This window comes from Carcharhinus amblyrhynchos, unplaced genomic scaffold, assembly GCF_965287045.1.
Source record: "Carcharhinus amblyrhynchos unplaced genomic scaffold, sCarAmb.v2.hapA chromosome_140, whole genome shotgun sequence".
Taxonomy (NCBI): domain Eukaryota; kingdom Metazoa; phylum Chordata; class Chondrichthyes; order Carcharhiniformes; family Carcharhinidae; genus Carcharhinus; species Carcharhinus amblyrhynchos.
In genome coordinates, this window is record NW_027649880.1 from 112950 (window position 1) to 127394 (window position 14445).

Consider the following 14445-nt stretch of genomic DNA (forward strand, 5'->3'; position numbering starts at 1 on the left):
AGTTGAAGAGATACCAAAAATGGTTTTGTTGATTCCACATTACTGAAGTTTAACAATGTCCACTTTTGATGCCAGTACTTTCCTAGAAGAACTAGATAAGGTTCCCTTTGAGGATTCAAAAGTTCTGTCCCTCTATCACAAACAGAAGAGTGGGGGGAGGAAGGGGTCAATTTAAACTGTCCTGATTTCCCCATCCATGAACAAAGGCTTTTTTAAAAATTCTATCTTCCCCCTTTATAAATGGTGGCATGTTTTCCCCGACCTTTAAATTTGGAAACATTCCAATCTTCTGTTCATAACTAGAATGGAAGGAGAAGGCATGTAAGATGAGCTAATTTGGAGGCATGAGTTCAAAAGTTCCAGCAGTTGGCAGATTTAATGTGGGCACAAGTTCTTCCTACTGCCACCAGTTTAATGGCAGATAGTGCAGGCTGTTGCCTGGAGTTCTGTTCATATTGGACGTCAAACAGTAACTGACGGAGTTCAGTTCCAACAGCTATCATCACAGTGCGGCTTGGGAGAGGTCATATGACATACCGCCTCGATGTTGGGCACAAGATGTACATTCCCAAGACAGGAGTCAGGATTTCTTTTGCTTTTAGTGCAAAAGTGGTGCAGATTAACTAATTGCTGCTTCCTTTGTTGAACCCGTGGTGTTAGGTCTGCTAATGCTTTTGCCATAAACACCAATATGGACAATTACATCTTGTAAAGGTTTTCCTTTTGTACGGAGGTAGCTGCACCTTGTCACTGTAGCCATTGTTACCTTGAACCCAAAGAGAGAAAATGCTGGAAAATCTCAGCTGACGTTTCGAGTCCAGATGACCTTTTGCCAGTTCTTTTCTCTCCTTACAGATGCTGCCAGACCTGCTAAGATTTTCCAGCATTTTCTCTTTTGGTTTCAGATTTCAGCATCCGCAGTAATTTGCTTTTATCCATTGCTACCTTGAAATTGCTGCAAGGCATCATGAGTGGCTGAACTAAGTGTTAGCTCAGCTGTTCTCCACTTTTATTAGCACAGATGGAAAGAAATGACTTTCTAAAACACTCCAGTTGTTGAATAAATATTTTCTGTCACGTCTCAATCCTTGTGACACCCTCCAAGAGTTACCTAGGCACTTCGGAGTAGAGATTGTGAGGTGTGTAATATTACAACACCTGGTTGGAAGATTACATTGTGAACCAGACTAGCGGGGGGGGATCTTTCGGGTGAGGACTGGACTAGGGAAAGAAGTAGAATTGCTGAGAACACAAATGGAGCAGAGAGGAAAAGACTGAGAACTCCAAGAGTTAGCAAGCAAGAAGAGATGAAAAAGAGAGAGTTTGAAGGGCAGAAGCTGTTCGAAGAAGAGTGCATGAACTGGATGGGGAGATAGAGGAATCCCGCAGAAAAATACTTCCAGAAGTCCGGAAACATCGCTGGAGAAAGCCAGCCAGGATCTGCAGGGATACAGGGGAACCCTGAGTGGTTCTGAATTCTTAGAGTGGTTAGCACAGCAGTAAGGGCTGGAGTAGCAAGGCGAGGACTAATTGCAATCAAAGTGGTGGAGAACAGACCAACAAGTCTGCAGCTAGGCAGAGAGCTGGAGAGAACTCAGGGGCCCCAGAGAAAGCAATGGAACCAATGAGCCTTGGAGTTTCTGGAAGTTAAAAGAAAAGGCCAACTTTAGGTTTGTGCAGTAACTAAATATCTGGGCGAAACCGGTGAAATTTAAACCAGGTAAAGAGGATGGCCTGGAAATTGAGTTAATAAGCATTAAGTAGGTACCAGGCGAGCTCTGAGACAGTCAGGCAACAGAGAGGTGTTCCACCCAGCTGCAGAGTTAGACTGGTCAAGGCTTGGCCAGCACTAATAGAAGACCTCAAATGAGAGACCTGTAAGGTTTCACAAGGAGGGTTTAAGGGGGCAGTGACCCGTTTGGCAGACAGTTTAATGATAAATGGGAATGAGGTTTCCCCCCCACTACTCCCAAGCCGAGAAGCAGTTGGTGAGGATGATGCCTCACCAAGCTGATGAGTCACAAGGGAATACAACAGGAGCCAAACGCCCACTTGGGGGCAGTGATGTTGCGGGAGATATGGAACGGGTGAAGGGAATACAAGTTTCCAGGATAACAAAGGACAATAATGACCCAGCAGTCAATGGAAAATTTCAAGGGCACTAGACATGTGAGGGAGCCACCCCTTCCCAACCCAAAGGCCACAGATTGGAAGCTTGGAGGGGGGGGTGGGGGGGGGTGCTCTATGGTGAGTTTAAAAGTGGAGGAGAAAAGTTCCCAACTTGGCTTAAAGAGAGTTAAGGTGACACCTCACCCAGTTGACGAGCCACCCAGAGGTAAAGCAGGAACTGAACCTCCACCTGAGGGTGGTGGTGCCCCCTCCTCTGGGTCCTTGTACCATGGTAGAGGAAGATCTACTCCTCAATCAAAAAGGGGAGTGAGGAGAGTCTGCCACAAGGAAGGCAGAGTGTATAGACTGCATGGATAGGATAGCAGGGAAACCCATCCAGGGAAAAGCCCTAGTAAACTAGATGCGGCAAAGAGGCCTCTAGAAGTGCCTGGGTTTGAATCAGCCAATTCATGGGTTACAGAGATAGGCAAAGAGTTAAGCCTGACCAGAACAGCTCAGCTCCACAAAATGGGAAATCAAATCTGATTTGATCCAATAAGAACTGGAAAGATAACGTTGACTATTGTTAAGAGAATGAATGTGTGTGTGAGGGTGCTTGTTGTTTTGGCATTTCATTTCATTCCAGTGAAGGAGTAAGTGTTACAATGATGGAGAAAAACCCTGAATTACATACAGACATATTGAACTTTCAAATAAGATCTGTGTTTTTAAAAATGGACGTGTAAATCAAAGATCATAGAATCCCTACAGTGCTGAAGGATGCCATTCAGCCCATCAAGTCTGCACCAACCACAATTCCCCCCCCCAGGTGCTATTCCCGTAATCCCACATATTTATCCTGCCAATCCCCTGACACTGGGGTTAATTTAGCATGGCCAATCAACCTAACCCTAATCTGCACATCTTTGGACTGTGGAAGAAAACCGGGATACCCAGAGGAACCTCACACTGACACTGGGAGAACGTGCAAACTCCACACATACAGGAAGCCTAGGTCAGAATTGAACTGTGAGATGTGCTTAACCACTGTGCCACCCGAACGTGTAACTTGTGGAAATGTAGGGTGATACTGAGAGAGAGAAACAGTGGAATACCATACTCTGTTTCCTGACATGGACATAGAAAAGGCACGGAAGCCATGCAGGAAGCCAACTGCCATCTCCTGTGGAGATAACGGGGACTGATTATCATCTCAACAGGAATGTTATCCTGTAAATAACATTCCCAGTATTGTGGATGTGCATCTTCCAGGGACATACAAGAGGCTGGGATAAAGGCTGGCTGCAAAAAGTGGTCAGTATAAACTAGTGCTGGGTGCGATGGAGTGTGTGACACAAGAGAAAAGACAGCAGCAGACAGCCTTGCAAAGGTTTTGTAGGTAACATTATCTCTATGATTGACTTGGTTTGTCTTGACAATCAAGGCTACAGTTGAAAAGGAAGCCAGGAAACTTCTTGGCTGAACTGCTGGACGCAGGAATCTCAAAAACCAAATATTCAACTGCTGAAGTCAGCGCTACTGGAATCCCAAAATGCAACGGCTGCAACATTCCAACATAAACTCCCTACTACGGACAAGCCAAAGACTGATTCGTATATATTTTTGAAAACCTTATTTATAGATCCAATTCTCATTTCTAATCCGTGTGAATGTAGCTGCATGTGTTTTAGTATATTCCTCATGTTTATAACGTAATAAACTCACTCTGCTTTAACTTGAGGAAGCCTGGTTTGATATTGGGACTGTGAAAAGGGTATCTGCAAACCCATTTTGAAGTAATCTTGTTGAAACAAACTGAGGGAACATTGAACAAAGAAAGGGAGTCAGTTCATCCTTTCTCACACCAGGGGCACAAACCATAGATGACTGCCAGGAGTCCTCTGATCTGCAGTGTTGTCAAGCTGTCAAGCAGGCATACCAAGAAAAGACATTTGAAATACAATGGATGTCCCACTAGTATAAATAAGATCCATTGACTGTGAGTCATTCCTTCAAATAAAGACTTTAATCGATAAGCAATTTAAGGTGTGAAAAGAATTGACCCTTTTGACAACTACAAGTGGTCAGGAGATCACAAAATGACATTACCACCTGTCTTGTATTGAACAGTGACTCAACACAAGCAGCTATCTTTACTTCAGACTGCCTATGAGACAGATACTCCTTGAGGCTTTTTCAGAGAAGCAAACCAGAACTTCAACGCAGGGAGCAAAGGAGAAGCATTTGAAAATCACTGGCAAGTAACTGTGCAGCTAAAAGTGCCACATCTGCAGTACTATAAAAGCAAGGAACCCCTCTCTCTTCCCTGCACCAATTCATTATTGCGATGGATGGTCTTCACACCTGGCATCACACTGACACTGAAATTCATATACCACTCTGCTCATTGACAAGAGGCTTTGTTCTTAGGTTATTTTAAATCGACTCACTCGCTCCAAGAGTAAGAAATATACATCCTCATGCAAATACATTGTTCACTTGTACAACTTTGGGAAATCGTTAAGAGGCCATGACAGGCATAAAAAGCAACCCCTCTTTCTCTCCCCGCCACCCCCAACCTTGCAATGAATCCCCAACTTAGCACTCAGTCCTTGTGACACTCAGCGCCTGTCATCGTACTCTAGTTTCCCATGGATCATCCACTCGACACTTCTGACTGAAGATTGTCCCAACTGCTTCAGCCTTATCTTTTGCACTGATGCGCTGGGCTCCTCCATCATTGAGGATATGGGGATATTTGTGGAGACTCCTCCCCCAGTGAGTTGTTTAATTGTCTATCACCATTCATGGCTGGATGTGGCAGGACTGCAGAGCTTAGATCTTATCTGTTGGCTGCGGGACCACTTAGCTCTGCCTATCACTTGCTGTTTATGCTGTTTGGCATGCAAGTAATCTTGTGCTGTAGCTTCATCAGGCTGACTCCTCATTTTTAGATATACCTAGTGTTCCTCCTGACATGCCCTCCTGCACTCTTTATCGAATCATGATTGCTCCCCTAAGTTGTTGGTAATGATTGTGTGGGGCCAAGAGGTTACAGATTGTGGTTGAGTACAATTCTGCTGCCGCTAATGACCCAGTCTTGAGTTGTTGAATCTGTTCGATGTCTATCCCATTTAACACAGTGTTAGTGCCATACAACATGGCAGAGAGTATCCTCAATGTAAAGATGGGGCTTCGCCTCCACAAGGACTGTGCACTCCTACCGATACGGTCATGGGCAGATGTGTCCGTGGCAGGCAGGTTGGTGAGGGTGAGGTCAAGTATGTTTTCCCCTCTTGTTGGTTCCCTCACCGCGTGCCGCAGTTCCAGTCTAACCTCAGCCTGTGGTGGAACTACCGAGTTACTCTTGGTGATGGATGTTGAAGTTGCCACCCAGAGCACATTCTGCCCTTATCACCCTCAGCGCTCCCTCCAAGTGGCGTTCAACATGAAGCGGAACTGATTCATCAGCTGAGGAGGGATGGTACGTGGTAATCAGCAGATTTCCTTCCCCATGTTTGACCTGGTGCCATGAGGTTTTATTGGTTCCAGAGTTGATGTTGAGGACTCCCATGGCAATTCCCCCCCGACCGTATACCACCATGCTACCTGCCACCTCTGCTGGCTCTGCCCTACCAGTGGGACAGGACATACCCAGGAATGGTGATGGAGTCTGGGACATTATCTGTAAGATATGATTCCATGAGTATGACCACGTCAGGCTGTTGCTCAACTAGTCTGTGGGACAGCTCTCCCAATTTTGACACAAGCCCCCAGATGTTCATACGGTGGACGCAGCAGGATCAACAGGGCTGGGTTTGCCAGAATTGTTTTCAGTGCCTAGGCTGATGCCACATGGTCCATTCGGTTTCGTTCCTTATGAACTTCTCGATGTAACTGAGTGACTAGCTGGAGCCATTTCAGAGGGCAGTTAAGAGTCAACTATAGTTTATTTATTAGTCACAAGTAAGACTTTGGAGTTTGCACATTCTCCTCGTGTCTGTGTGGGTTTCCTCCGGGTACTCCGGTTTCCTCCCACAGTCCAAAGATGTGCGGGTTAGGTTGATTGGCCATGCTAAGAAATTGCCCCTTAGTGTCCAGGGATGTGTAGGTTAGAGGGATTAGTAGGTATAATGTGTAGGGATATGGGGATAGGGCCTGGGTGGGATTGTGTTCGGTGCAGACTCAATGGGCTGATGGGCCTCTGTCTGCACTGTAGCGTTGTATGATTCTATGATTACATTAACACTGCAATGAAGTTATTATGAAATTCCCCTGGTTGCCACAGTCCAGCGCCTATTTGGGTCAATGCACCTAACCAGCCCGTCTTTCAGACTGTGGGAGGAAACTAGAGCACCCAGAGAAAACCCTCGCAGACACGGGGAGAATGTGCACACTCCACACAGACAGTGACCCAAGCCAGGAATCGAACCTGGGTCCCTGGCGCTGTGAGGCAGTAGTGCTAACCACTATGCCACCACGCCACCCATGGCTGTGGGCCTGGAGTCACATCTAGGCCAGATCGGGTAAGACGGCAGATTTCCTTCCCTAAAGAACATTAGTGATCCAGGTGGGTTTTTAACAAAAATGCAAAATGATTTCATGGTCACCATTACTAGCTTTTAAATGGAGATTTTATTAACTAAATTCAAATTCAACTGCCTGCTGTGGGGAGTTACAAACTCCCTGTACCCAGAGCATTGGCCTGGGTTACTGGATTACGAGACCTCGGGAGTTTGTGGAGCTCTTGCCATCTAAAGAGATGCTTCAATCAGAGAACAGTCTCTGTTTTAATGCAGGAAATGCCGCTACCTATACTGGTCATAGCAAGATCCCACAAACTGCCACCTGATATATGAGCAAATAATTATTTTTCAATTGTGAAATAAATGTTGACTCCACCATCGTGGAAAGAATGGGCCGGAATGGGGTTTGGGGTGGGGGGGGCGGGGTTTGACAGGAGCCAATCAGAACCCCTGCCCACCCCCCCCCCCCCCCCCCCCCCCCCCCCCACCCCAGGTTAAAAATGTCAATGCCTGAGTCACTGCACTATGACCTCCTCTAGTAGCTGGTTGAAGGGGTAGAGTGGCCTCCTTCGCTTCTCCTTCTGGTGACCTCCCATGGACTGATGTGTCCCATTTTGTTCCGACAGGTACGACCAGGGCTCCTCGGGATGGGGAAGTTCCAGATGTCGACTACCATTTCATCACCCTGTCAGAGTTTCAGGCCCTGGAGAGGGCGGGTGGACTTCTGGAGAGTGGAAAGTTTGAAGGTAATCCTCTCCTTGCTCCCATCACCACGGCATGAAGGAACCCTTCAAGCCTGCTCTGCCATTTAATACAGTCATGGCTGATCGAACACCTCAATGCCTTTTACACACACTATCCCCATAATCCTTTATATTATCTAGCAATCTCTGCTTTAACCATACTCTGACTGAGCATCCACACTCATATAGGGTAGAGAATTCCAAAGATTCACAACCCTCCATGTAAAGAACTTACTCTCTGTAGCAGCCCTCCCTATCTCTGTAACCGGTCCCTCTATCTCTGTAACTCCTCCATTCCCTATGACCCTGTCACTATAACTTCCTCCAGCCTCTATAACCTTCCCTATCTCTCTAGCCTCCTTCAACCTCTGCAGCTTCCCCTATCTTTGTAATCTCCTTCAACCTCTGCAATCCTCCCTATCTCTTAATCTCTGCGACTCTCTCTTTCTCTGTAACTTCCTCCAGCCTCTACAACTCTCCCCGACTCTGTAAAGTCCTTCAGCCACTACAACCTACCCTATCTCTGTACCATCCTCCCAGCCGCTACACCCTCCCTATCCCTGTTGCCACAAACTATACTGATGTTATGTGCGAAGTTGTCCCAAATTGAAACACTGGTTTGTGATGTTGCATAGTTCTGTTTTTGGAATGTTGCGAGGAACACTGTGAAACCCCAGTGAGAAGAACCAGTCCAGTCATCATATAACAGGTATTAAAGAATTTTATTGAATTAAAGGAAAGACAAATATGAACAGGACAAAAATACTCAATTAAGTATATTAATCACCAAAAACACACACAGTTTATGTGGTGGTACAGTGGTTAGCACTGCTGCCTCAAAGCACCAAAGGACCTGAGTTCGATTCCCAGCTTGATTCACTGTCTGTGTGGTGTCTGCGGGTTTCCTCTGGGTGCTCTGGTCTCCTCCCACAGTCTGAAAGACATGCTGGTTAGGTGCATTGTCCATGCTAAAGTCTCCTTCAGTGTACCTGAACAGGTGCCGAGTGCGTTAAGTATTTTTTAAGTTTACTTTTTAATAGGCTTACATTAACACTGCAATGAAGTCAGTGTGAGAATCCCCTAGCCACCACACTCCAGCGCCTGTTCAGGTACAGTGCATATGGGTGCATTGGGTATGGTGGCACAGTGCTAACCAGTGCTATAACTTCCTCCAGCCTCTATTACCCTCCCTATCTCTGTATCCACCTTCAACCTCTGCAACCCTCCCTTTCTCTGTAACCTTCTCCATGCTGCCCAGTGTGCCGACCAGGGGATTTTTACAATAACTTCAGTGCAACGTTAATGTAAGCCTACTTGTGATAATAAATAACTAAAATAAAATGTATCTACGATCCCTGAATTCATCTTTCATCTTCCCAAACAACTTCCAAGTTAAATAAATCCGTAAGTCAAATCCAGCTTATAGTTGCCACACAATACAGGGCTGAGAAACATTTTTGCTGGTCCAGTGAAGACATTTAAACTGCCTTATAAAGGTTTTTATATACCTTGGCTCCAACACTTAGATGTGGGCCTAGCCTTCTGGCTGTGAATTGTAACCTGGTCTCTCGACTGTTGGATGTAAACTGCCTGCCTGCTTCTGAGGGTGCTGATAATTATACCATTTTAACTCTTTAACTCCTCATTCTGTGTATTTGGCTGTCTACATCTCTCAAACCCTGTGAATCTAGAAATTAGCATATGTTCACCTCCAAAGATCTCTGTCATCTCAGTAATCTGCTTCCTACTGATAAGGCGATTTACAGCTGGTTCTATCTGAATGGCTGCTGATCTCATTATTGGGAAATTATACTTTTTGAATGCTTGCCACTGTTGCCACAATGTGGAGATGCTGGTGTTGGACTGGGGTAAACGCAGTAAGAAGTCTCACAACACCAGATTAAAGTCCAACAGGTTTATTTGGTAGTAAACACCACAAGCTTTCGGAACGCTGTTCCTTCGTCAGGTGAGTGGAGAGTTCTGATCAGAAACAGGGCATATAAAGGCACATGTAAAGGCATATAAATACTTGCATTCTAATCAGTATTCTGTAAACTGTGTGTCACTGTCTGCACGGAGTTTGCACATTCTTCCTGTGTCTGCGTGGGTTTCCTCCCACAGTCCAAAGATGTGTTGGTTAGATGGATTGGTCATGTTAAATTCCCTCTTGGTTGTCAGGCTTGGTGACTAACTAGGGTAAATGCATGGGGTTAGGGCCTGAGTGGGATTATGATTGGTGCAGACTCAATGGGCCAAATGGCCTCCTTCTGCACTGTAGGATTCTGTGGATTCTATAGGAAGGAGCAGCGCTCCAGAAGCTTGTCATTCCAAATGAATCTGATGGACTTTAACCAGGTGTTGTGAGATTTCTTACTACAGTAGTATATATGATGTATATAACCTGTATCTATCTCTGTAACTTCCTCCAGTCAAAATCTGTCCTGGGAGTGTTTGATGGGGACAGTGTAGCGGGAGTTTTACTCTGCATCTAATCCCGTGCTGTACTTGTCCTGGGACTGTTTGATGGGGATAGTGTTGAGGAAGCTTTACTCTGTATCTAACCCCCTGCTGTACCTGTCCTGGGAGTGTTTGATGGGGGTAGTGTGAAAGGGAGCTTTACTCTGTATCTAATCCCGTGCTGTACCTGTCCTGAGAGTGTTTGATGGGGACAGTGTAGAGGGAGCTTTACTCTGTATCTAACCCCGTGCTGTACCTGTCCTGGGAGTGTTTGATGGGGACAGTGTAGAGGGAGCTTTACTCTGTGTCTAACCCCATGCTGTACCTGTCCTGGGAGTGTTTGATGGGGACAGCGTAGAGGGAGATTTACTCTGTATCTAACCCCGTGCTGTACCTGTCCTGGGAGTGTTTGATGGGGGACAGTGTAGAGGGAGCTTTACTCTGTGTCTAACCCCATGCTGTACCTGTCCTGGGAGTGTTTGATGGGGACAGTGTAGAGGGAGATTTACTCTGTATCTAACCCCGTGCTGTACCTGTCCTGGGAGTGTTTGATGGGGGACAGTGTAGAGGGAGCTTTACTCTGTATCTAACCCCGTGCTGTACCTGTCCTGGGAGTGTTTGATGGGGACAGTGTAGAGGGAGATTTACTCTGTATCTAACCCCGTGCTGTACCTGTCCTGGGAGTGTTTGATGGGGACAGTGTAGAGGGAGCTTTACTCTGTATCTAACCCCGTGCTGAACCCGCCCTGGTAGTGTTTTGATGGGAGCACTGCAGAGAGAGTATATACCATGTTGGTTTCACTCTGATTCTCTGTTCTGATGTTAGGAAACTATTATGGGACACCTGTGCCCCCAAGTCTTCCCATGGATGGTCCTTTAATCCTGGAGCCTTCCATGCTGAGGCATGCCTCACGCAGCAAGTCATTCATCAATTTGGAAAAGCGGCCTGGCAAGGACGAGGGCCCAGGGAGTCGGGCGGGAGAGCTGCAGGAGACCTCCACACACCCAGGTGAGCTGCCTGTCTTTCTGCCCAGTCTGATACCTCGCATCGAAGCAATTTGCTACCCCCAGCAGTTTGGGTGTCTGGGTCATTGAGGGATTGGGGTGTGCAAGGGGTGGCACTGCCTGGAGGAAATCTGGTCAGGATCCAGCTGCCACAACAGGCCCAGGCTCCAGCCGCCCCCAGCAGGCCCAGGCTCCAGCCGCCCCCAGCAGGCCCAGGCTCCAGCCGGCCCAGGCTCCAGCCGCCCCCAGCAGGCCCAGGCTCCAGCCGCCTCCAGCAGGCCCAGGCTCCAGCCGCCTCCAGCAGGCCCAGGCTCCAGCCGCCTCCAGCAGGCCCAGGCTCCAGCCGCCTCCAGCAGGCCCAGGCTCCAGCCGCCTCCAGCAGGCCCAGGCTCCAGCCGCCTCCAGCAGGCCCAGGCTCCAGCCGCCTCCAGCAGGCCCAGGCTCCAGCCGCCTCCAGCAGGCCCAGGCTCCAGCCGCCTCCAGCAGGCCCAGGCTCCAGCCGCCTCCAGCAGGCCCAGGCTCCAGCCGCCTCCAGCAGGCCCAGGCTCCAGCCGCCTCCAGCAGGCCCAGGCTCCAGCCGCCTCCAGCAGGCCCAGGCTCCAGCCGCCTCCAGCAGGCCCAGGCTCCAGCCGCCTCCAGCAGGCCCAGGCTCCAGCCGCCTCCAGCAGGCCCAGGCTCCAGCCGCCTCCAGCAGGCCCAGGCTCTAGCCGCCTGCAGAAGCCAGGCCCTTGCTCCAGTTGTGGCTTTTGCTGTGATCAGAGAGTCTGAGTGGGTTGGAGGAAGGGGATGGAAGATCCAGGCCAGGGGCTCAAGGTGGGAGAAAGGAAGGCCGGGAGGTGAATGGAATGGGTAATCAGTGGGGCTGGAGGATTCATGGATTCATTGTTTGGATGTTTTCAGGCACCAATTGGGCATTCCAGCTCCTGCACGGGACTGTCACAGGGGATTGAGCTCTTGTACAGGAAGCCTGATATTGGGATTGTCCAGAAATCAGACCTTTCGGAAGAAAATGAACTAGTTAGTGACGGGCAGCATGGTTTTGTACGGGGAAAGTCATGTCTCATCAACTTGATTGAGTTTTTTGAAGAGGTGACAAAGATTATTGATGCGGGAAGGGTTGTGGATGTAGTTTGTATGGACTTTAGCAATGCTTTTAGAATTCCCACATGGCAGAATGGTATAAAAACTAAAATCACATGCGATTCTGGCTGGGTTGTCTAAATGGATACAGAACTGGCTTGGTCACAGAAGACAGAGAGTAGAGGTGGAAGGGTATTTTTCAGAATGGGGATCCAGCTAGTGGTATTCCACAGGGATCAGTGCTGGGACCTCTGTTGTTTGTAGTATATATAAATGATCTGGAGGAAAATGTGGGTGGTGTGATTAGTAAATCTGTGGTTTACACAAAGATTGGTGGAGTTGCTGACAGTGCCGGGGATTGTCAAAGGATACAACAGGATATGGATAGATTGGAGACTTGGGCACAAAAATGGCAGGTGGATTTTAACCCGGACGAATATAAGGCGATACATTTTGGAGGATCAAATTTAGGTGTGCATTATGCTGGAAATGGCAGAATCCCGAGGAACATTAACATTCAGAGGGATCTGGGCGTGCAGGTCCACAGTTCGCTAAAAGCAGCAACACAGGTGGTTAAAAAGACATTTGGCATTCTTGCCTTCATCAGCCAGGGCATTGAGTACAGGAGTTGGGAAATCATGTTGCAGCTATATAAAACCTTGGTTAGGCTGCATTTGGAGTATTGCATGCAGTTCTGGTCACCACACTCCCAGAGGGACGTGGAAGCTTTGGAGAGAGTACAAAGGAGGTTCACCAGGATGTTGCCTAGCCTCGAGGGTGTTGGCAATGAAGAGAGGTTGAATAAACTAGGATTTTTTTCACTGGAAAGACTATAAAAATTGAGATGCATAGACAGGACGGATAGTCAGAGGCTTTTTCCCAGGGTGGAAATGTCAATTACAAAGGTGAGAGGGGGAAAGTTTAAGGGAGATGTGCGGGGGAAATTTTTCACACAGAATAGCGGGTGTCTGGAACTGTTGGAAGAGGAGGTGGTGGAAGCAGACACATTAGCAACATTTAAGAGACATCTGGATGGATACAAGATTAGGGAGAGAATAGAGGGATACCGACCAAGTAAGGGCAGAAGGTTATTTTTAGTTCACTTCGGGCATCATGATCGGCACAGGCTTGGAGGGCCAAACGGCCTGTTCCTTCTTCTATGTTCTTTGTCCCGGATCACACGGTTATCCGGGGACCCCCAGGTCACGCGGTTATCCGGGGATCCCGGGGTCATGCGGTTGTCCGGGGTCCCCCTGGGTCAGGCAGTTGTTCCGGAACCCCCCCGGGTCAGGCGGTTGTCTGGGGTCCCCCCGGGTCAGGCGGTTGTCTGGGGTCCCCCTGGGTCAGGCAGTTGTCCCGGAACCCCCCCGGGTCAGGCGGTTGTCTGGGGTCCCCCCGGGTCAGGCGGTTGTCCAGGGACTGCCCGGGTCAGGCGGTTGTCCCGGGGTCCCCCCGGGTCAGGCGGTTGTCCAGGGACTGCCCGGGTCAGGCGGTTGTCCCGGGACCCCCCCGGGTCAGGCGGTTGTCCCGGGACCCCCCCCCCCGGGTCAGGCGGTTGTCCCGGGACCCGCCCCCCCCCCCCGGGTCAGGCGGTTGTCCCGGGACCCCCCCGGGTCGCTGATTTATTTCTGACACTGTGATTCGTTGATAGGTTCAACAGCTGCAACAAGCAATGGTCATGTGACTGGCTTGAGCACCAATCAGAGTGCAGCACCCACTGGAAATGGCGTTACAAAGCAAATGGAGGGGAGTGAGGAACGCGACATGACAACAAACACAATGAATGGCACACAAGCCAACAATTCCACAAGGTAAACACTATGTAATGAGTATGTATGTTTTACACCCCCCACATCTCTCACTGAAACACACTGATATACCCCACACCCCTCACTGTAACACTCTGATATATCCCACACTCCTCACTGTAACACTCTGATATACCCCACACCCCTCACTGTAACACTCTGATATATCCCACACCCCTCACTGTAACACTCTGATATACCCCACACCCCTCACTGTAACAGACTGATATATCCCACACCCCTCACTGTAACACTGATATATCCCACACCCCTCACTGTAACACTGATATATCCCACACCCCTCACTGTAACACACTGATATATCCCACACCCCTCACTGTAACACTGATATATCCCACACCCCTCACTGTAACACTGATATACCCCACACCCCTCACTGTAACACTCTGATATATCCCACACCCCTCACTGTAACACTCTGATATATCCCGCACCCCTTACTGTAACACTCTGATATATCCCACACCCCTCACTGTAACACTTTGATATATCCCACACCTCTCACTGAAACACTGATGTGTCAAGCACCCTTTATTGTAACACTGATGTACTGCACACCCCTGACTGTAAAGGCAGCAAGGTGGCACAGTGGTTAGTGCTGCTGCCTCACAGCGCCAGCAACCCGGTTTTAATTTCCAGCTTGGGTCACTGTCTGTGTAGAGCTTGCACATTCTCCTCATGTCTGCATGCGTTTCC

The 14445-nt window shown here is 48.5% G+C and overlaps 1 protein-coding gene across 1 annotated transcript in view; it reads left to right on the forward strand.

Moving 5' to 3' along the window:
* Positions 1-14445, forward strand: part of LOC145338689 (membrane-associated guanylate kinase, WW and PDZ domain-containing protein 3-like) — a 62304-nt gene that overhangs the window by 11562 nt on the left and 36297 nt on the right. The window contains exons 3-5 of the mRNA XM_080183086.1: positions 7262-7381; positions 10662-10844; positions 13572-13731. Coding sequence (XP_080039212.1) covers positions 7262-7381; positions 10662-10844; positions 13572-13731 — 463 coding nt within the window. The remainder of the gene's footprint in view (positions 1-7261; positions 7382-10661; positions 10845-13571; positions 13732-14445) is intronic.